General features: G+C 40.1%; 1 protein-coding gene across 1 annotated transcript in view; it reads right to left on the bottom strand.

The window, feature by feature from the left end:
* Window positions 1–23724, bottom strand: part of nAChRa1 (nicotinic acetylcholine receptor subunit alpha 1) — an 88675-nt gene extending 64951 nt beyond the window's left edge. Inside the window, 1 exon segment of the mRNA NM_001109918.1 lies at window positions 23523–23724. Within this exon segment, the coding sequence (NP_001103388.1) occupies window positions 23523–23708 (186 nt within the window). The 5' untranslated portion in view covers window positions 23709–23724.
* Between the last annotated feature and the right edge of the window lie 397 nt (window positions 23725–24121).

Below are 24121 nucleotides of genomic sequence, written 5' to 3'. Positions count from 1 at the left end.
TAACGCCATGTTGGGGTCCAAGGGGAAGTTTTGTTGAGTTCCGAAGAGTAAACTAAGTATGTTGTTTGAGCACCTTTATTATGTCGGTTAAGCACAGATGGTAACGTCTTAACGAGTGCGTGTTGCTAAGTGCACTGCTTTAAGAATATAATAAAATAACCTGACACCACAATGACGACGCACGGCGTGTCCACGTATTAGTTAGGTATGTGCAAATCGTACACGCCATCTTGTTGAGTCTTTAAAGCGGTTAGTTGCCCTCAATTAAGAAAAATAGTATTATTATTCGCCAATAGATGTCGGGAAGAGTTGATTATCGAAAACACGAATAAAACAACATTTTCTGAAAAGAAATCGTAGCTAGATCGATTTATCGCCCCCGAAATCTCCTGTATACTAAATTTTATGAAATTCGTTTGAGCCGTTTCCGAGATTCAAATTATATACATATATATTAATATACAAGAATTGCTCGTTTAAAGGTATAAGATAAGATACCGTAATTTGTGAATCTTGATTGACAATAAATAGTCAGTTCGTTCATTTTTCAACAAAAAAAAAACGAGACTAGAAAATTGAAATGAAGACAATGTTGTGTCATATCTGAACCCTTCCTAGACTGTGTGAGATACTCATTAAACAACGTTCTTTTCTCTGTACAGTAGTAGGTACTAAACATTCTACATCTACCTTTAACACACGCTCTTTCTTACTAATGTTCCTTGCAACCTTTTACTTTCTCGTCTATTGTTGCTTTATGATCACTTTGTGAATTACAAAGGCATTCCGTATATACTTGTAAATAGTAGTATAGCATTTTTATTTTTAAATCCTTGTAATTTATATTGGAGGTATAGAGTCTGATGACATTTTTTATTAAGCAAGTTTTTATAATCCAAATTCTGCGTTCCCTAATTTGAATATCCCAACTGAAGTCGACTATATAAAAGTAAACGAAAAACTGTTAAAAATTCGTAAACACGAAACGCAGAAAGCTCCAAGTTTCTAGTTTAAAACGTGCACACATTTGGACTGCAACTCATACATAGTAAATTGCAGTCGGGGGCAATATCGGGCGATGCGCAAACATTTCGCGAGTCACGAGTGTCGCGACACTCCTTTTAACAGTTGATATTTGCTTTCAAGAATTCATTGTTTTTATGCGCTCCTGGTACTTGTCGTTTGATCTCCTTTCATTATTTTCAGTAATCTATATACTTAATCAGGTCATAAATTCTGTCACATGTTTAATGTAAAATAATTGAAACAAGTTTATTCATTATGTAATCATTCATATACCAAAATGAACTTAACAAAACATAGATTCTTATGACACTAAAGTTTATTCAAAATGACCTCCGTGATTTTGAAAACAGGCCTTCAATCTGCGCGGCCAGTCGTCTATCGCAGCACGAACGAGGTCCATGTCAATATCGGCGGCTGCCTTAATCAAGGATGTCTTGAGTGACTCCAAATTGGGATGAGGCTTTGAGCACGCTTTTTCCTCCAAGCGCTGCCATATCTTGTAATCTAACGGATTCAAATCTGGACTGGAGGAGGGCCAGTCTTCGTGCCGGATGAAGTCGATTTCACGCGCCGCCAGCCAGTCTTGTGTGGTCTTCGCTCTATGAGCTGGCGCCGAATCTTGTTGGAATACCCAGTGCCTGTTATTGAACATGGTATGAGAAACAGGTTCCACAAGGTTCGTCAGGACTGTATTTTGATACACAACTGCATTCGTTTTTACACCTTTCTCACAAAAATGTACCTCTGTTAAGCCCCAATAAGAAACTCCCAACCATACCATGAGCGAGGATGGAAAATGACCTCGTTGGACACGCGGAATACAGTTGCTCGCTTCTTCACTACTGAGTGCATACACCTTATCCTTTTGTTTGTTGTAGCTCTCTTCTACGGTAAAAATTTTTTCATCCGAAAAAAGAATTTCCCGATATATTTTTCCCGCGTACCGCTTCAACAAAGCGCGGCATCTCTTCAGTCTCAGGTCCATTAGACGAGCATTCAAACGATGTCTGTTTTTCTTCGATATGCCCGAAGCCCTAAGTCTTCATTTAAGACCCTTTTCACCGTGGTTCTGCTTAACCCCATCTGAAGGGCCAACAGTTTCTGCTTACGTTTGGGATTTCTTTGAATTCGCGCCTTCACAGCTTTTATCACTGCTGGAGTCCTAACAGACCGAGGGCGACCACTTCTTGACCTGTCATCTACACTAGAGTCTTCATTGTATCGTTTGATGGTACGATAAACGAATCTTTTGGTTATATTCAAATTTTTCAGTATGTTAAAAATTTGAACTGGCGCGTAACCGCAACGATGCAACGCAATAACTGCAACACGGTCTTCTTTAACCGTCCACTCCATATTTAAAAATGAGTAAAATTCTAAAAGTATACATTTTTATTTTCATGAACAATTCGAAATTCGAATTCAATAAACTTTTTTGTGGCCAGCATTCTAAAAGAAAAGTTTTTACTGTGTGACAATACTTATGACCTGACTAGTTATATATATATATATAGATTATCTATATATATATATATTTATATATAAATGAACTGCTATTCTTTAGTCTCGCTAAAACTCGAGAACGGCTGGACCGATTTGGCTAATATTGAATTATTTGTGGAAGTCCAGAGAAGGTTTAAAAAGTAGATAAATATGAAAATGCTCGGAATTAAATAACAATTTTAACAATAACAATTACATTTAATAATAACAATTTTGTTTCTCGTTTGATGTGTGGCCCGTCGTCGGACGGATTCCTTTTGTTTGTTTTAAGTTTATTTTATACAAAAGTTTAGGTATTTTAGTTATCGATTGAGGCACTACGAAGTCTGCCTAGTTTTATAATAGGGTCACCTAGTATTGTAATAAATGTTTGTCATCATCATACATTATAGTTTTAATTTTACTGGTGCAGAGCTCATATCGTGCCACCAGTCCACAGCCATTATTCACAGAATAGCGCTGTTTTTAAGACACAACGTCATAAGCCGTGGAACTGCAGAAACCATTAGAACGAGAACTCTAAAAAATGACTTCCCAAATGAAATGACGTGCCAGAACGCTAAATTTGCATTCACACGACAGCTCCAGTGGGGTTAAGTCACCTGATCCCCACCCTCCTATAACCCTTACGTAGCCAAATTGAGCGTGACAAATGTCTCGATCGTATTTAATGACTGTAGTTAATTTTGATCGGGTTACAGCGGATCTTTTCGGATACAGATGGATATAGACGGGCAGTGAAATGATGCTAGAGAAGATTATATTTTAGCCTAGATCAGACATATAATATACATTATCCATTTTAAGCATTCTTGATAAATCCGTAATAGAAGGAAAATGTCTGAATAGCGTGGCAGGCAATATTTTTTAAATATCTAAGGTACTTAAAACATTTTTATAATGGAATTGATTAATGAAATACGAATACAAAACCACACAATAATATATTATAATATAGAAAAATTATAATTGGATGCTGACGATAAATCATATTCTGAGGCACACGCTCTATATTTGAAAGTTAGGACAGCTGTTATTTTAATACCGCTGAATTTTGGACTCATTTAGCTCTAAATGTGAATATTAGCGTTGCGGTTTTTCGGGACTTAGCGGTCCAGTAACCGCCTAAGATCAAGCAAGGTCGTGACTTAACATGAAAAGTAAAATAGGCGATCTCATCGTTAAGAGCTCTTCATGGACGTTTATTATTGTTTTTTTTATTGATTTAATGGGTGGACGAGCTCACAGCCCACCTGGTGTTAAGTGGTCACTGGAGCCCATAGAAATCTACAACGTAAATACGCCACCAACCTTGAGATAAAAATTCTAAGGTCTCAGTATAGTTACAACGGCTGCCCCACACTTCAAACCCAAACGCATTACTGCTTCACGGCAGAAATAGGCAGGGCGGTGGTACCTACCCGTGCGGACTCACAAGAGGTCCTACCACCAGTTTGTGCAAGACAAAGTTAGATTTTGACATTGCGTGCAAGTTATCTGACTATAATGACGTCGACACTATACATCAATAGCAGGGTAGAAGCTAATTATTTTAATTGGTGTCACTTTATAAAATATCTCAACTATATGTTTAATTTTGAATGATACCCAGAGTCGATGATGTTCTCCAAATTCCCACTATACCAATGTTCAACGAGTTTATCTCCCAAGAGACATGTCAGCCACCGAGCCAATGTTCGACATATGCCATTCATGTCCCAAGCAATGTTTGGGATATTAAACAATAACGAGTTATCTAGATTCGTATTCTATGTAATGTAAATTATTTATTCTATTCTATGTAAATTATTAATCCATGTATCTGTAAATCAGTTCAAATTGTGCCCAACTTTTTAAATGTGCATTTTTGACCAAAGATGTTCAAAATGACTGACGCTATACGGATAAGTGACGCGTTAAGATAATAAGAATGTAGTTACTTAAATCGGTGGTCACCTGGTGCTAAGTGGTTACTGGAGCCCATAGACATTTACAACGTAAATGCGCCACCTACCTTGAGATATAAGTTCTAAGATCTCAGTATAGTTACAACGGCTGCCGCACCCTTCAAACCGAAACGCATCACTGCTTCACGACAGAAATAAGCGGGGTGATGGTACCTACCCGTGCGTACTCACATAAGGTCCTACCACCAGTATATGAGGTCCTACCACCAGTACCATGTATTTCACTTGTTCATTCACGCAAACCCATGACAGACACAAATATAGTGCGCTTTGTTTGCTAATTCAGAATGTGACCAATCAATGTTTGGGGAAATCCTTGGCGTTCATAACATAACTTTAATCTCAGCTTACGGGCTAGAAATATAAGCAGCGAATGTCAGTAACACAAATTTTAAGCCATTGGTTCAAAAATACACGAACTGTAAATAAGGATTTGGCTGTGTGGTATCTTGAAATAACTATCAAGCACCTCCCCATCTCTTTCCGTAGATGTCTTAAAAGGCTGCTAAGGAAAAAGCACGAGAACCGCCGCCAACGGTATTTGAGTATTATACAGGGTGTCCTAGAAAGAATGGATAATCCTGAAACACCTTATAGTGGAGCTATTGGGGACTCAAAATAAAAAAATTAAAAATATATTTCTTACCCAAATTAAAAATAAAGAAAAAATACCAAATTTCATGAATTTAAGTTCAGGTAAACTTTTAAAAAAATTAGCTGACCTGGCAGACTTCGTAGTGCCTCAATCGATAAATAAAAGACACATCAAAGGAAAAACAAAATTGTTTGTTTTTATATAATTCCGAGCTTTTTTATATTTTCTCACCTTTTAAGCCTTCCTTGGACTTCCACGAATAATTCAAGACCAAAATTAGCCAAATCGGTCCAGCCTTTCTCGAGTTTTAGCGAGACTAACGAACAGCAATTGATTTTTATATCTAAAGATTATACCAGCTACTCATACGATTTCCTTTATTTTATGATTGAAAGTTTACTGGTGGCCCGAAGGCCTTTCCAGTTTCACCAGGACAGGTGGGCGAGCAAAGGCTCAGCCAAGAGGGGTGGGATTTGCTAACAACTGCCCGAGCGCCTCCGAAGGAGACCTAACAACTCAAGAGCAATTGTTTCGCGAATGAATCTACTACCGGATCGGAATCGCGACCCGCTGAGAAGATCCGGCGAGAAACTCAGCGGGCTGATGCATGGGTTAGGTTGCACGTCGACCTCTTTGTCGAGTTCGACGAGTACGGTTACCGGGGTCCCTAAGCCTGCCCCTAGTATTAGAGCTGAAGGCATCTAATGCAAAGGTTATTGGATCTGATGGATCCGTAAGGACGTGTCTAGGGCGTCGACGGTGACTGGCTCCTGCATGATCAGGATTCGGGGAGTAGTCAGCGGCGGCAACGATAAGGCGATTATCATGACGCATAGCCTTATCGAAGTATCGTTCCGACGCTGACTTCATGTATTTCCGAATTGATTCGAGGCCCAGGTCGTCGTGTAGGTCAACGTTCCTCACGAACCACGGAGCCCCGACAGCTAACCTGCAAAAGCGGGATTGTAGGGATTGGAGGGTGTCTATGTGTGTGCGGGCCGCGTGAGCGAACACCACACTCGCGTAAGTCATGACGGGCCTTATGCAAGTTTTGTAAAGTGTCACCTTGTTCCGAAGGGACATTTTACTCCGCTTACAGATCATGGGGTAGAGTCTACCGAGAATAAACGCGGCACGGTCACGGACTGATTTTATATGCGGGCGGAATGTCATCGATGCATCCAGGGTAACGCCCAGGTACTTGACCTTCCTGGCCCAGGGTATGGGTTGTCTAAAGAGAGTAATCGGGGGTGTGAGATTCCTCCTCCTAATCCGGGAGGAAATCCATGTGGAGCTTCCCCTCTGAAATAGCACCGCAGTACTTTTCGCTGGGTTGATGTCTATGCGCCATTTTCGGAACCACTGTCCTAGGGCTAGGGCTGCGCTCTGAAGCTTCTTCGCGATTAGGGACTTATTTCTACTAGAATAGTAAACAGTCGTGTCGTCGGCGAATAAAGCTAAATGGGTCGGCGGCGACCGGGGAATATCGTTGACGAATAAGCTAAATAGGAGGGGTGAGAGGACAGAGCCTTGCGGGACTCCAGCTGTGAGAGGTCGTGGGGAGGAGCGGGTTCCCTCGACTCGATATCGAAAAGAGCGGTTCGACAAGAAGTCCCGTATGATGAGCACGAGACTATCCGGCACGCCCATGTTGAATAGTTTGAAAATCAAACCATTGTGCCAGACTTTGTCGAACGCTTTTGCGACGTCGAAGAAGAGAGCTCCCGTGTATAACGGTTTTGGTCGATTAAGCCCCACAAGAATGTGCTCCGTGAGGCGGTGCACCTGTTGAACGCATGAGTGATTTGTACGGAATCCGAATTGTTCATCGATGAGAATGCCCTTGGATGAGACGAAGTCTCTAAGGCGTTTGTACAGCAGACGCTCATACAGTTTGCCTAGAGACATGAGGAGGCTAATCGGGCGGTAGCTCGTCGGATGATTTTTTGGTTTACCGGGTTTATGTATGCCGATAACGTCCGCTTCTTTCCACACCGCGGGAAAGATACAGTTCGCCATAGCGGCATTGAAAATAGATGCCAACATCACGATGAGTTGGACGGGTAGAAGTTTAATAACGCGGTTAGATATACCGTCGGAACCGGGAGCCTTGCGAGGACGTAGGTCTTTGATCAAGTCTTTAACTTCTATCGGGGTGACGGGTGGTAACGCATCCGATGGTGGCAAGGAGGCTCTGCGTTCTACCTCACTGTCTACTAATTCTACATGAACAGGGTCCACGGATTGAGTGCTGGGCGTGCACTGGGTTTGCAATGTATCGGCCAGCAGCTCTGCTTTTTCGTCATCATCGAACGCCGCGAGTCGGCCTGAGGGGCCTACGAGGGGGGGCATAGTTACTACCGTATCCGATTTGAGAGTACGAGCTAAGCGGTAGTAAGACCTTTGGGAGGGCGCGAGTCCTTCTAAGAAATCAGACCATCTGGCATCTCGGACTTCGGCGATGCGAGACTTTACGTCGCGTTGTAGGGCACGCATTCGAATACGATTTTCCGCGGTAGGATACCTGTCGTAGGCGCGTATCGAGGCGTTCTTAGCTCTAAGGAGTTCCCTAATATCGTCGGACAATTTGAAGCGCTGAAGGAAGTCCTCCGCTACAACTTGTTTCGATGACCTATCTAATGTCGAGGTGATGTGTGACGTTAAGATGTCTATGGCTTCAGCGGTATCCTGAGGAGACGGGATAGAGTCCGGGTTAAACGGGAGCGATGGTGGATCAGATTCAGCCAGGCTGATGCCCAGCGTGTGCCAATCCACCACAGTCCTCGTGACGGGAACGGAATCGGGAGCGCGACCGAGCTTCATAACGACGGGACGGTGGTCTGAATCTAACTCTGAAACTACTTCGATCGAGTGTAAGCGCAGAGTTACGTTTTTTAATAACGCTATGTCGAGTATATCCGGGCGATGCGCGATATTTAGCGGGTAGTGAGTCGGGGTTAGCGGAGCGACGATATCGAAGGCGAGATCATCGACTAACGCGTCAAGCCGCCTGCCATTCGGGGTTGTGGTGTGTGAGTTCCACCTGATGTGTTTACAATTTAGGTCGCCCGCCAGAATGACAGAGCTCCCCATACCGAGCAGCGCCTCGATATCACTGCTTAGAACGATCTTATCCGGTGGAAGATAAACGGACGCGATAACGATCGGCGCGTGTCCCGTCAGTGAGATTCGGCACACTGATGCTTCGATATTAGCGAGCGCGGGAGGATCGAGCGGGACGCAATGCAGGGCTCTTCTATAGTAAATGACGGTACCACCACCACGGGCAGAGAGCCTGTCGTTCCTGACCATGTTATAGTTCGCGATTTTAGGGTCACGGCGCGCGGGCTTAAGTAGGATCTCCTGCACTAAAAAGATATCAATTTGGTGGTCACGCAAAAAGTCAGAAACCTGATCACGTTGATTTGCGAGACCGTAAGCGTTAAAAAATCCTATCGTTACGGATAGGGGCTTTATTCTACTTATATACGCCATTGATTACCGGCGGAGTGAGGGGAGGACGTACGTATTTAATAACGCGTATACGTCGGCGTATTCCTGCACAACGGCGATAAAGTGTTGTGCAGTGGAGGCAGCGCGAATGGCATCGCCCAAAGCGTTAACGCGCTCAAAGTTGATCGACTGAAAGAAGTCGATCGCTAAAGCGAGATTGTCGGACGCGGTCGGAGGGCAAGTCGCGGGAGAGGGACGAGTCGCGGGGGCGGGACGAATCGCGGAGGAGGGAGTTGTAGCCGTGTTCGTGTACGGCAGCGGTTTTGCCCAGGCCGAGACACTGGGCACCGCCGCCGGAACGAACGCTGGCTTAGCCTGCGACGCAGAGGGTGCCGAGGCTTTGATGTCTGGGCCGGAAGCTCAGAGGCGGTTTTGGCGGGCGACGCGGCGATTTATTTTAGGGGCTCGGGGGCAACCACGGTAATTCGCGGGGTGACCCTGTGTTCGACACAGGACGCAGCTAGGCGGTTCCGTCGCGGTTTTTTGGTCGCGAGCGCAGAGGGCCGTGGCGTGATCGCCCAAACACTTAACACATCGGGGGCGCGCGTGACAGTTACGGGAAGAGTGCCCGTACAATTGACAGTTATGGCACTGGCTAGGAGTGCCTTTTTTATGGGGGGCTTCGACAGCGATACCAGAGAGCCTACAGACGGTCTGTGTGTTAAAGATTTTCTTACCCTCGGGGGTAGGCTGGAGAGCGACTAGAACCATATTATATGGCTCCCTACCGCGACCGGTGTGCATACGGTGCACAGAATTCACTGGTAGGCCTTGTTCTAACAGGTCGGCTTTTACGAGCTCTACATCTAACTCTTTAGGGATTCCGCGTATTACAACGCGGAGTTCGCGCTCCTCCTGGAGCGTATACGTATGGAAACTTATACGCTCCTTACGGAGGTAAGAAGAGAGGGCCCTATGGTCGTCGGGTGTTTGAACCTTAATTTGAATGCCGTTCGCGAGGTTACGGGCATTCGTGAAATTTATATTTTTGGCCTTAAGGGCCAGGCAAACTCGATCCCAAGCTGCCTTCTCCTGAAGGATAACCGGGGGAGGGGTCTGGGTTTTATTTTGTGCCACCGGACGCGGCGACGGAGTGGCACGGGCTGGGGGCGCAACGGGAGTCTGAGGGCGGGGGCGCGACGCGTTCACGGCTTTGCTAATTTTAGCGGCCGCGGGAGCTCGAGACTCCGCGGCACGCTTCTTACCCTTCTGTACCAGGGTGAATCCATCCGTCAATGAGGCGGGGGCGAGGTCGACCTCCATGTCCGAGTCAGAGTCGGAGCACGAGGAGGCGGGTGCAGGCGACCTACGAGCAAGTGTAGGTGTTTTAGAGGGCGCGACGGAGGCCGCGGATGATCGCTCAGCTGAAACGATGGTCACGGCGGACGACGCAGCAGCTTTTCTCGCCAGTATAGGCGACACGGGAGCGGCAGGCACGACAGAGGCTGCGGTGCTCAATGCAGAAGCTCTGCACGCAGGTACAGGTGACGCAGGAGCAGCGAGCGCGGCGGAGTCCTCGAGAGGGCTCGCAGTGTGATTGGCCTTGAAGGCCAGAAACTCCGAGGCGAGCTGTGGGTGGCGAAGTCGGAGGAATTCCGCGAATACAGCGTCCATGATCGCTGAGTACCCAGGTGGGGCGGCCCCGGGTCTTGAAAACACTCGCCTTGCGGCGAGGCCCCAACTTCTCGGACCTGAGCGGTTCTATTGAACACAGGTGGCAATGCGGCGCGATTACTACAGGACAAAGAAAAAGCACAACAAAACAGAAATTACGAAAAGAAACAAAACAAATAAATACTTGCAGGAAACCACTTTGTCGGCAGATGTACCACGAACACAGAAACAACAAAAGGAAACAAAACAAATAAAAACTTCCAGAAAGAGCACTTAGTCGGCAGATGTACCACGAACACAGGCCGCGCGAACAATGGCCGGGCTAACAAAAGCCGGGCGAACAAAGACCGGGCGATCGAGTGGACGATGAGCACGTCCGCACGTGACGGGTGCCTCTATCGGAATGATACGATTTCCTGCATATTCCTTAATATAGTCTATGTAGAATATAATATAACACCAAAAAACCTACGGATTTCATTTATTTGTAGCTGTTGTATATTCAGAAACGCACAGCGGTATGGAAAATAACTTTTTTTTTTAAATACGTAATTTAATAAATTTGGGTACAAGCTGAGATTTTTTTATTGTATGTATAAATAATACAAGAGTCCAATAACTATTTCGTCATGTAAGTTCTCTTTTGAGCTCAGAAGTGTTATCAGACTTGTAAATTGGTTTAAGTTCGACCGGATCTATCAGGTTTCCTGATTAGGTTTCCAAATTAGAGATCCGTGCTCAGACATACGAATCAAACATTTGAAATTCTGTACACAGCACGTGTTCATTAAATTTCTGCGCGGTAACATTCTGCTAATAGAGCAATCTAATAAAGTATTTTCAAGCTATCGAGCTATTAAGCACTTCGAAATAAAAACGTTACTATTAAACTCGAACAAAATAACTAACATAAGGGCCCCTCCATATAGGCATTATAGGCAGAACATAAAATAACTTAATGATAAACAATTTCGGTGAGAGGAGTTGAAAGCAAAGTTATTATGGAAATTTAGGGACGACCACATTTCAAAACCGCTAGGCCCCAATGAGAATTCTTAGATCCCAAATGGATGGGTTACATTGCTATTTATGTTAAAAAAATATTATAATAATCGTCTGCATTGATTATAGTGTGATAAAAAAAGCGAGAAAGATATGACGAAAAAGAACAAAGTGAAGAATCATAACAAAAACAGTAATAAAAATTATCTATATAGAAATTATCTCTAAAAATTATCTATAACCACAGATTTTATTAGCACCGGATGATGAAAGTTCAGTCACAGCGGATGCTAAGAGATCTCGTCTCGTGGGTTCAAAAATCGATGCACCGTTCACTATAGGCAAAACTTTAGTGGTGTGATGTTATGGGAAATCTAATATTTCATAAAATAAAAACAGATACATCATGAAACTATTTTCAATAACTGCTGCTAAATCGATTTTCTTTGAAAATTCTCTTTATCAAATATTTTTTTATTGCAACAGTTAGTTCCACTAAAATATATATCCCAAGTACTCAAATAGTACCTATATAATAATTTTAAAACCAATACTCTACATTTAGCAGACTTGTCTTTTTTTCATTTTATTCCCGTATTCGAAGAATTACCGCAGCACTATGTCTCCTATTATCCGACAAGCTTAGAATCGTATGCTTGTACTCGTATACAGCCGGTACTGAGGCAGCAGCTGCAGTTTAGTCAAGTAATGTTCCTAATACACGACTGCGTCTCGCGAGGAAAAATGTTGGCGCTTCGGAATTTGTATCGTCACTTTTCTTATGTTACATTTATTTGTTTGTCTACATTATCGGTTTCATGTGCGAATTTTTATCGTAAATCAAAATTGAGAACATTTCAATCAAGAGATTTAATATTGATAAATTTTTGACAGTAAAATTACCCAGTGTAATGTTGTAAAGAATTCATGTTAATTACCAGCCAGATTTTTCCAGTGGATTTTAACAGGTAATTTTCTTAACATCAAGGACTACGTGTTAATGATCCCGATGATCTATAGCTACTTTATTTTTTTATTTTTTTTTATTGCTTGGATGGGTGGACTATCTCACAGCCCACCTGGTGTTAAGTGGTTACTGGAGCCCATAGACATCTACAATGTAAATGCGCCACCCACAATTGAGATATAAGTTCTAAGGTCTCAGTATAGTTACAACGGCTACCCCACCCTTCAAACCGAAACCTATTACTGCTTCACGGCAGAAATAGGCGGGGTGGTGGTACCTACCTGTGCGGACTCACAAGAGGTCCTACCACCAGTGATTACGCAAACGCTACTGCTACTGTATTTCTTTAAATCATCACTAGTAGCAACATTATCTCATTCTAGTATTTCCTGCGGTTTTTATGAGTCGTAGATATAACTAAAACTACTTTTACGGTTTAATCTCGCGTTTTTACTGTCCTTATATTATTTCTGAAGCTTCGGACACTTTACAGTTTTCGTGGTCACGAAGGACTAAGCTGCTATTCGTCGGCGTTTGAATATTGTGCTCTCAATACCGCCTATTTTTCTATAAAAAGATTTCTAGATTTTTACGTTTCATTTCACACAGAACGAACAAATATTATATATAGATCGAGCAGCTTGTTTGATTTGGATTTTCATGTTCAAGATAATTATGATGATCATCTCATTACCTACTCTTTCCAGATTATTTCTGCTGCCCACTCAAATTCTTAATAAATCTTTTTGTTTCGTTAGTATGAATGCGTTATATGTAATGACGTAATATTTCAACTATGAACTATTTGTGTTCCAGTTTGGAAAGCAAGTGAGATATTCCTTTTTACCATATTTCAATCAATTGGGCCTATCTTATGTTTCAAGGTGAGCGGAGCATTTGCATTTTTGTGCTTATAGCCTTGATGACAACAGAATATATACGAAGTTATAGTGTACTTGTTTTAATCACATCTCCAAACTCATAGTCATTGAGTGAAATAGAGGCATAGATATTAGACATTAGACTGTTTTTTCAAATGTATAAAGATTGTGGTAAGAATTCAACATATTTCGTTTATAATTGTAAGTTTTAAGTGTAAATTGAATTTTGATGTTAATGCTATCAACATGTAACAATATTTTGTTCAAAGAACTGGAAATTCCAATATCCTTTTAAAACGTTAAACGTTTTCTATAAAATACTGAAGCTACTCTCAAAAACACTAAAGATACTGGCGAGTCTACAAGTTTTGCATTATGCAGGACGGCTATTCTGTCCGCGATGCCGCACTTGTTAAAAATAAAGTGTTTTAAAGTTTGCAGTGTTGAAAATTTGTCTGGAATACAAAATATCTATTGTGGGAACGGGATAAGCTATCTTCTAGGGCGTGAGAGATCATCAAGTTAAACGTTTCACGGTGAGTTCGCTGTTTGCTTTGTGTGAAACAGCTACCGGGGCCAGTGGACTACTACGCCACAAACTATATTAATATTTTCTAAAACTATAATAATTATCAATATTATCGTCCATAATTATTAATAAAATATTTTGTATATCAGGAATGTGGCCAAGATAGGATCATAATAACAAATTACATTATTATTTTTGATTTGTATTAATTTATGGTGACTAAGGCAACTGTGCAGTGTAAGACAGTGATTGTTGGAATTCATATTATGGTAAATATTGTAGTGTTGACAATTGTTATTTTTATATTGTTGGTTATCAATATGTGTAATTTTCAGATGCCTGATGAAGGTCTAATAAAAGACCGAAACGTTGCAAAAATAATAATGTAATTCGTTATTATGATCCTATCTTGTCCACATTCCTGAGATACAAAATATTTTACTATATTAATATATTATAGATGATAACCGAGTGAACAAACATTAGAGTAAATGGTTAAGGCTACATGGTTTAATGGCTACATTAACTATTACTGACGCTATATTAGTTGGATGAAAGAGCTCACCGCCTCCTGATGTTAATTGGCTTTCGGAGTCAAAGATAATATGAACAAGTCACCCAGTTAAGACGAGAGATCGAAGTCTTGAATGATCTACCCAAATGGATTATAATACGCTAAACCACCATAAAAGAATCAGCTTTTAACAAAGACACTTACTCCCACCACGAATTGTAACCGAACACCGATGCATTCTCACGAGATAAAAATAAAATGTGAAAAATGTTAATTATGTAAATAGTAGCTTCTTAGAAGACACTGACGTTAAAACACTTTGGCTACAAGAATACTAAAATTCAAACGGTCAACATTCGGTTTTAACTAGCAATCCAAATGTACTTGGAAACGATTGCTTATCAAAATTGTATGAAACAAAGAAAGAATAAAATAGATAACTAAAACAAATTATATGGCAAGTCCCATGGTTTGCGACATTAAATTATTTTGCTATTAAAATTCTGGTACGCTTTCCTTATGATCAACGTTGCGGCCCCTTCTAACAACCAGCTGTGCATGATACCATAGTCAACATGAAACGTGTCTAAAATATAGATGTACAAGTCTTATGAGATAGTTTGTGTATTGTTTTATTTCAGTGTCGATATATGCAGAGAACATTTGATTCCCAATTGTTTATTAGTAAGACAACCTTCTTCATTATGACATCTACATAACAGGTTTGATAAAGTTGCTGACTAAAGGTCATTTTGGTATAAAATATTCCAGTACTAATCTGTAAACCTCTGAAATTAGAGCCTAATTGTTTTATAACTGAATTTCAGAATTACAGAAGAACTGTTTGCACGGATGGAGAAACCAACCTGTGGAAAATTAGTAATATAAATTGCGTTACCAAAAACAGACTCACTTTTAAAATAAACTGCGTTATCTAAATTTTAAGATTTCGAAAAACACATCAAAGTAAATTGAATAAGAACTTCTGCCAACAAACATTCGTAATTGGCAAATACAGGCTGTTATGCAAGTGAAATGGCAGAGAGCATCTCACTCTAGGGCATATTTCAAGAAAAGTGGCACCAGTTTAGATCATTAGTACGTTTACAGTCGGTGCTTATTCAAGTGAAGCACACTTGAATTATGTAATGCTCCGCACGTGAACCGTGGTCTCTAAAGACGCGGGCTTCTATGAACTGAGTTATGCTTAAGGCGCTTTGGTAGTAAAATGTGATGTGATGTTACAGAAATGTAGTTAAATTGTCAAAGAGAGATAATAGGTCATATGAAACCCGTTTAGAGACAGAGAAAGAGAGAATGTACTTTATTGCACATCAAAACACAATTAACATTCAAAAACAATGAACAGACGAGTATAATTGTACAATAGGCGGCTTTAACACTAAAAACGATCTCTTCCGGAAAACTATTTTATCTAGAGAAATTCTGAAAAAGATGCAGCAGGTATATTGCGGTGTATTATTATTAACAATATTTATAGTACCTACAATATTTATATATATAGAGTAGTGGTCTATCAACATAGGCTAAATCATTAGTGAATAAAATACATAATATGTATAAATAAATATATGTATATCTACAATTTATTTATAATATGAAATCATTACATATTTTATATGAAATACTTAGCAAAATACAACCTACACTTTATAAATGAACAGTTTGGGAATAGTACTAACAAACAATACTAAGCAAATAGGTAATGTTCCTTTTTCATTCTTATAAAGCAGTTTATAAGAAAAAAATATGGAGAGATTGGAACATACTCAAGAAGACGAAAGTGCAAATTGTTGAGTACGTTTTCTTAATCTTTTTGTATGGGGCTGAGACCTGGATCTTGAAAGAGTCTGACAGGCGAAAAATAGACGCGTTTGAGATGTGGTGATGGCGGCGCATGTTGCGCATCCCTTGGACGGCTTTCCGGATGAACGCTTCCATCCTCAACGAGCAAAAAGTTGACCAAAGGCTATCCACAAAATGCCTATAGAGTGCTCCAATACTTTGGTCATATAGCAAGAAAACTCTCTGACAACCTGGAGAGACTCATAGTAACGGGTATAGTGGATGGAAGACGATCCAGAGGTCGGAGCCGAAAAAGATGAAGTGACCAAGTGTCTTAGTATCTGGACATGAGACTGAGCCACGCACTTCACTGTGTCACTGACCGACATAAGTGGCTACAAATTACAAAAAAAGGTCACAGACGGGCGCATCACGATGCTCAGCAATGAGCGATCGACTGATGGAGGTGGAGGAAAGCAGTTTAAACATTTTCGGTTTTTTTTTGTATAGAATGTTTTGCATTTTTATTTATTTTGTGTACAATAAAGCATATCCTCTCTCTCTGTTCCTCTAAAGTTGAAGCACTTCTCACTGCTTTATTCGTTTGGTTTACATTTAAAAATATACAAAACAAAGGAATTTCTGGTTTTTATTTCTGGATTTCAGTATTTAACGTATAAAACGCCGTTGCTCGAAGATTTTTGAGGTTGACAACAGATGGCCGCCTGGGGCCAAACTATTATCGAGTGCCGAATGCACAGCGGAAGGCATAGCGTGGGCAAGACCTCCCATAAGGCGGACTTACGACATGCTGAAGGTTCGGGGATAAGTGCAGAACAGAACCGCTCACTTCCAGCAAATTTAAGAAGGACCCTGTGTGTAGCAATGGAAATTTATAGACTGCTAATGACATTGCTGCTGCCTATTCTTCTCTGGATCCTTTAGTTATTTTCACTATACTACGGAAATAGATAGCTGGTACTATACTATACAGACAAAACACAACCAAATATTCAGCATTACCGATTAGTGCAAACAGACTTTTAGAATAATGAATTGATGATGATTATTGATAATTTTCTGCTGTCAATAAAGCTTTTTAATTAAATATATTAGGGGCTACGTATCCAGCTAATTGACAGCAAAAAAAACCTAAAGCGTGTACTCTTGATCATACCAATAGAGATCACCCGCCTTGCAAAAGACGCAGGAATTAATCGCAACACTTAGAGTAAGAAATTCTCTTCCGAACTCCATGTAAATGAATTAGCAAATGATCAAAGAAATAAAACAATATCGAACAAAAAATTTCTATACGAAGTAAATAAATATCTTGTTCCCGGTATTACTAACTTTGTGTCTTCCAAGATCAAAGCCGCAGAGAAGTTTCATTTCAGTTGGTTGTTCAGAGATTGCTTTTATAACGATTTTTCGGTAATGCTGTCCTTTTCCGATATTAAAACGCCAGACAACTATGTTTAGAGGTACAGTCTCGTTTGTTCCTTCATCTATGTTTTTGCCTATGATATTTTTAGCGTCGCAGGTAGAATAGTTCCATCTCAAAAGTAAACCATCGATTTCTTAAAAGTAGGCGTTCACGTATGATCTCTATCGGCTTCAGTCACCACTTAACGGCCCGCCGTGAAGTTGTTCAACCGCTTATGCAATAAAAAAATATCCTTACGGTAAAGCGACGTTCTGCGAAATTTTGCAGGAGGTATATGAAATGAGTCAAAAAGCATGATAGGAAACAGCCTGTAATGGTCTGATTATGTTCTGTAATGGTCTGATGATATGCCACCTGCTACTACTAAACAGCTGCGAATAAATGACATTTCAATATTGAATATTGCAGGGAATAGTCTTGAGATAATGTCGCCCTTTCCTTTTTACCATTGGATGGGCCGCAGTAAAATCCGACAACCCAAAACAACTGGAGCTCATTCGAAGTGGATTCACAAATCACCTTTGCCACGCACCATCTGGTTTTCTAATGGACTAAACTCTTAATTCATACTTCCTAACTGTCACGGCATTGTCTTTAAACAAGATTTTAAGCAGTAGATGTCGATGAGCGATGGTAATCACCCCGGTCATCGTTCTCGTCGAACCCGTCGCTTGCAACGAAGAGCTCAACGAGTAAATTAACCCACAGACACAGCCCACTGAGTTTCTCACCGGATCTTCTCAGTGGGTCGCGTTTCCGATCCGGTGGTAGATTCTGCGAAGCACGGCTCTTGCTAGGGTTCGTGTTAGCAACGTCGTCAGGCTTGAGCCCCATGAGCTCACCTACTAGTTAAGGTTATGCTGAGAGAGCCTTGTGAGGCTATCAGCTTAAGTAGGAAAAAAAAAGGTTATCGACCCCCATTATAAAGTACGGATTCGTCGGATATGGCTCGAATGTTATTAAAAGCAATATATATTTTTTAAGTACAGAAAAATCTTTGAAGTGTTTTTGGCATGAAAAAGACTGAAAATGAATAAATATTCTTATTACAAACGGCGTGCCGTCAAAGATCAAAGTCACTCTTAGAGCCCATCATAATTCATAAGAGGATTTCTTCACCAATTCCTGGCCCGTTCTTTTTAAAACGACTCGCTGCCAAAAGCACAAATATTGTTAATTATTCGTAACATATTAAACATTGATATTTTATTTATTTTTATTGGATCGCGTGAGCGTTAAGATCTCTTTTGAAATTATGTAAAGAAATGATTTTGAGATTTCTTTTTGATTTATATATGTTTTTTTTTGTGTGATTTCCTTTGTGTAAAAAGATCTGACGAACTCACGAGCCACTTGGCATTAAGTGTCTATAAGGGCTCATAGACAAAATAACGACGAACACTGCTGATCATAATGATGATGTGGAATTCCTATCCTGCAGTGACGAAATTTTGATAAAATAGAATTCTGGTATTTGTTTAATAAAAGCAACATCGAACTTCCAAGTTACTCTCATTCTATCAATTCTTAGACGTGTATTCTTTTTTTTCCCTACCAATTCCCTGGTACTCTAAGGGACTATTCCAACTACGCCCGGATGGACAGGTGAGCTCACGGACCCAACCTGAGAGAATTTACAAACACTAGCCTTAGTAAGAGCAGTGCCTTTTTTAATGCATATAAGGATGAACGAGCTCACAGCCCACCTGGTGTTAAGTGGTTACCGAAGCCCATAGATATCTATAACGTAGATGCCGCCGCCTAACTTGAGATATGAGTTTTAAGGTCTCCAAGTATTTTCTAGAACATTCACAATTATGATTGAAACACTTTTTCTCACCACAACAACTGCGAAGCACTCAAAATCGTTTAGATCAAAAATTTACAAATATAAAATTTATAGTACTGTGCTAGCTGTTTTCCTCAAAGGACATTGCTGCCTGTTTTCCGGAGAGTGCCCGAGTCGTCTTTTACGACATCTTCGGGATGAGATGGGATGAAGCTATCCTAGGATGGGACAGTCCCATGAAAGCATAAGAAAATAATTAGCCGTACGCCAGATCAAACTTTAAACCGAACATGAATGGACTCGTGGGCATCACGTTTCGTACAATGTAACTCCCTCCCAATAAACAAACTAGATACTAAGATGCACTTTCGGAATAGACTGATTTCTTATTCAGCTGAAATACCTGCTATTTTACGTGCATCGAATTCGGCAGTCGTGTATAAATTGTCCGAAGTTACTGGTTTCTGTGGTCTGGGATTTAGTTTTAGTGGCGGGTTTGTTGTCAGTAGGTACTTGAATATAGAATTTACTATGACGTTGTATTTTTAATAAAATATAATTACTTTGGTCCTTATTTTCTAGGTAGTAAAGTTGTCAAATATCATGATTTCCAAAATATTAGTAAAATTGTTAAACAATGAGGTTGCTTGGGTACAAAAAATAAGCGTTACGAATTTGAATTTAGAACGTTGAAACGTTTTCGTTGTTCGATATTCAAATCGACGAATCAGCGAACGAGAACCCATAATGAGCGAGGATGAATTTCTAATATAGAAAATGGCAAATTTGAATAAATTACGAATTAAATCCTCTTTTTTTCACAGTTATTCCTAGTGATTTTTTTTAAATACAATGTATTTGATTGACTTACACGCTGAAGCAATAATAAAATCGTTCGATCGTATAATAAAAATCAAACCAGCAAAATTCTAATTTGCGTAATTACTGGAGGCAGGACGTCTTGTGAGTCCGCACGGGTAGGTACCACCACCCTGCCTATTTCTGCCGTGAAGCAGTAATGCGTTTCAGTTTGAAGGGTGGGGCAGCCGTTTCACTGTAAAAACGGAGACCTTAGAACTCATATCTCAAGGTGAGTAGCGGCATTTACGTTGTATATGTCTATGGGCTCCGGTAACCGCTTAACACCGGGTGGGCCCTGAGCTCGTCCACCCACCTAAGCAATAAACGAAGTTCCATATGGGATGATGCGGAGGGGTAACCTAACCGGGAAAAAACGTCCGTAACGTAAATTTTTTTCTATTTAGTTTGTTATCAACAGATGTCGCTGCACGTAAATTCACACAAATCGACATGATGGATTCAACAATCAAGCTAATTTTAAAATAGTAAGAAAAATATCTATTCTCATTAAAAAAAAAAAAATCAAATTAAAATAATTGTCGTCATTCTTTTTTAATAACGAGAGAACATAATATCTAGTTGTTTTTGCGATAATTATTTTAATACTCTAACAACATTGATTGATACAGATAGAAGTTACGAACACATTACTTTACCCCTTTACAACTAACTTTTAGAACATCCAAACAAAAAGAACTAGAACATTTTGAATACAAACATAATAAAAAAATATGATAAAAATTCAACCGCCCAATCAGTGCCCTGAAATCAAGTAAGGTTCAATCAGAGTTGTTACCTTTGGAACGATTTTATTAAAAAATAAAAAAAAAGAATCAATTTGATCGAGTTGTAACGTGCTTTCTCAGCTGAATCGAGTTCTCGTTTTTAGAAAAGATTTTAACTGTGTTTTTTTTTTTTTTTTTTATTGCTTAGATGGGTGGACGAGCTCACAGCCCACCTGGTGTTAAGTGGTTACTGGAGCCCATAGACATCTACAACGTAAATGCGCCACCCACCTTGAGATATAAGTTCTAAGGTCTCAGTATAGTTACAACGGCTACCCCACCCTTCAAACCGAAACGCATTACTGCTTCACGGCAGAAATAGGCAGGGCGGTGGTACCTACCCGTGCGGACTCACAATAGATCCTACCACCAGTGGTTACGCAAATTATAATTTTGCGGGTTTGATTTTTATTACACGATGTTATTCCTTCACCGTGGAAGTCAATCGTGAACATTTGTTAAGTACGTATTTCATTCGAAAAATTGGTACGCGCCCGCGGGATTCGAACACCGGTGCATCGCAACAACGAATGCACCGGACGTCTTATCCTTAAGGCCACGACGACTTCAATTGTGCTTAGTAATTAAATAAGAAATTTATATTTTTGCATATTACAAAGCAAGACAAAAATATTTTGTTCAATCGGCCTATTGTGTGGTTATAATATTATAATATTATTATTATTATCTGTACAAATACACTAAGTTAGAGTATCGATTTTTTTTTAATAAATACTATGATTTAACGAGCTCTTCCCACATTCCTATCCTAATTAGGCAACCCCGGGCTTATTGTTCCCGAAAAAGATTAGTGTTGGACCGACTTAGGACTGTGCTGTGGTGTGTTCAACTCGCAATTACCACTGCTGATGACTCGACATCCAATCTGCTCACTCAAAAGTTGCTTCAGCAAAAGACAAGTAAAACAATGAGCTATAACAAAATGAATTGTAGATACAAGTTGTAGAAGAACCCTATTGAATGGGTTGAATGGGTCAACGAAGAAGTTCAGTAGTAACCAGAGAAAAATTAGTTAAAATGACAAAAATCGGAACCCTCTCTAACTTTTAAATTATAAGGCGAAAAAAAATCTGAAATACGGTTATAAAATTTACAAAGACTCTTTTAGTTAAAATTCGTTTTGATAATTGTATATTTGTTTTATTCTAAGTTTGTTGTTGCGTATCAGGATGGTAACTGTATTAGAGATTGGTGATTTTTATAAAACATATTTCCTACCATTGTAGGAGTTTTTTTTTCAAGTCATTTTTCTTATTAACTCAATGCGATTGAGATCTAGTTTCGATTAGCATTGATTGGCTCGGGAAGGCTAATTATCTCGCTGAGTCTTTGTCTTTTGTACATTACACAAATGTCTAAACAAAGTCACTAATTAACATAAACAAGGATACATCAACCCTAATTTTTGATCTAAAACTCAACTAAAATTACGTTTCAACAACATTTGATAATCGAATTAGATAGTAACTGGACAGAACAAATAGAACCGCAGTAATGAGGGACTGGGTTGGCAAATAGATGCTTTACAGTCCTCCGTTGAAATAGGCAAGGACAGGGAAATACGATGAATAGCATATTTACTTACAATTAAATAGATATTATTCTACGACAGCTTAATGGAGTCATTTGATTGTGTTTGTGTTGGTTTTGTGCAATTAAATTTTTGTACAGTTTATCATGTCTCTATAATGCATTTTAGAACGCCATTTAGCGGATTCTTTTTTTTGTGAAATTGGTAATCAAACAGTAATTTATCACCAGTAAGCCTTAACAATAAGATATGATATATCTTATAACGCGTAATATCTTGAGACAATTTACTAATTAAGTAATAATAAAACTTAAGCTAACCTTTATTATGTTTGGCAACCTTTAGGAATTGACCATTAAGCCACCAGCAGCCTTGCCAATGGCTTAGTTGGTCAATTCACAACGTGAGTTCCGGCGCTCACCTTAAGCTATGAGATCAGTGTATAAATATTTTAAATATAACCTGTCCTTAACTCTTAGCTTACTTACTTATTACTGGTGGTAGGACCTCTTGTGAGTCCGCACGGGTAGGTACCACCGCCCCGCCTATTTCTGCCGTGAAGCAGTAATGCGTTTCGGTTTGAAGGGTGGGGCAGCCGTTGTAACTATACTGAGACCTCAGAACTTATATCTCAAGGTGTGTGGCGCATTTACGCCGTAGATGTCTATGGGCTCCAGTAACCACTTAACACCAGGTGGGCTGTGAGCTCGTCCACACAACTAAGCAATAAAAAAAAAAAACTTAACTCTGGAACGCCTGAATTAAAAGACTAACTTGATTGTGATCACAAAGAACGAAATTTTGATTTGACTGTGTAAATAATAATTCTTTAAGAAGTACTAGCTGATCCGGCAGGCTTCGTAGTGCCTCAATCGATAAATAAAAGACCTAAACTTTTGTATAAAACAAACTTAAAACAAGCAAAAGGAGTCCATCCGACGGAGGACACATCAAAGGAAAAACAAAATTGTTATTTTTATTTAATTCCGAGCATTTTCATATTTTTTTAAACCTTCTCTGGACTTCCACAAATAACTTAAGACCAAAATTAGCCAAATCGATCCAGCCGTTCTCGTGTTCTCGAACGAACAGCAATTCATTTATATTTATATATAGATTATAAAGCGTTTATATGCGTTCTGTTAGTAAATAGACAATTGCCAATACTCACAACATCGATGAGCTGACTGAGCCTTAGCCCCATCTTGACAGTGAGCCGATCTGAGTTGTTGCCGACTGGCCGGATGAGTCGATTGTAGTTGGACAGGAGGTCGTCGTAAAGCCGCTTCGCTTCAGGGTTCGCGTCGCTTAGGCGGCCCCACACGCACAGCACTCCGACCACCAGCGCCAACACCATCTTAGGCTAACACCACCCCTGTAACAATATCGGTTCCTTTAGGATTTAAAAACAATAAATATATTTATATATGCAGGCACCGGCTAGGCTGGTAGGCAGCGGCTTGGTTGATAGGCAACGACTTGGCTCTGCCCCTGACATTGCTGATGTCCATGGGCGACTTTAACCACTGACCATTAGGTGGGCCTTATGCTCTACTGCCTATAAGGACAATAAGAAAAAAAAATTTGGTGTCGGTATTAGTCATAAATAAAATATGAGAGTTTAAAAAGTAGGTTTAATTCCATGAAAGTTGTATGTATCTCTTGTTGAAATTACGGAAACCCTTTTTTCAACTGCATTAAAAGGGTAATCTATACTAATGTATAAATCTATAGTGGTATTTACGGATGTTCCGTTATAACTACCTAACC

This window comes from Bombyx mori, chromosome 21 (assembly GCF_030269925.1).
Source record: "Bombyx mori chromosome 21, ASM3026992v2".
In the NCBI taxonomy this organism is placed as follows: Eukaryota; Metazoa; Arthropoda; class Insecta; order Lepidoptera; family Bombycidae; genus Bombyx; species Bombyx mori.
This window is presented reverse-complemented; position numbering and strand designations above follow the sequence as displayed.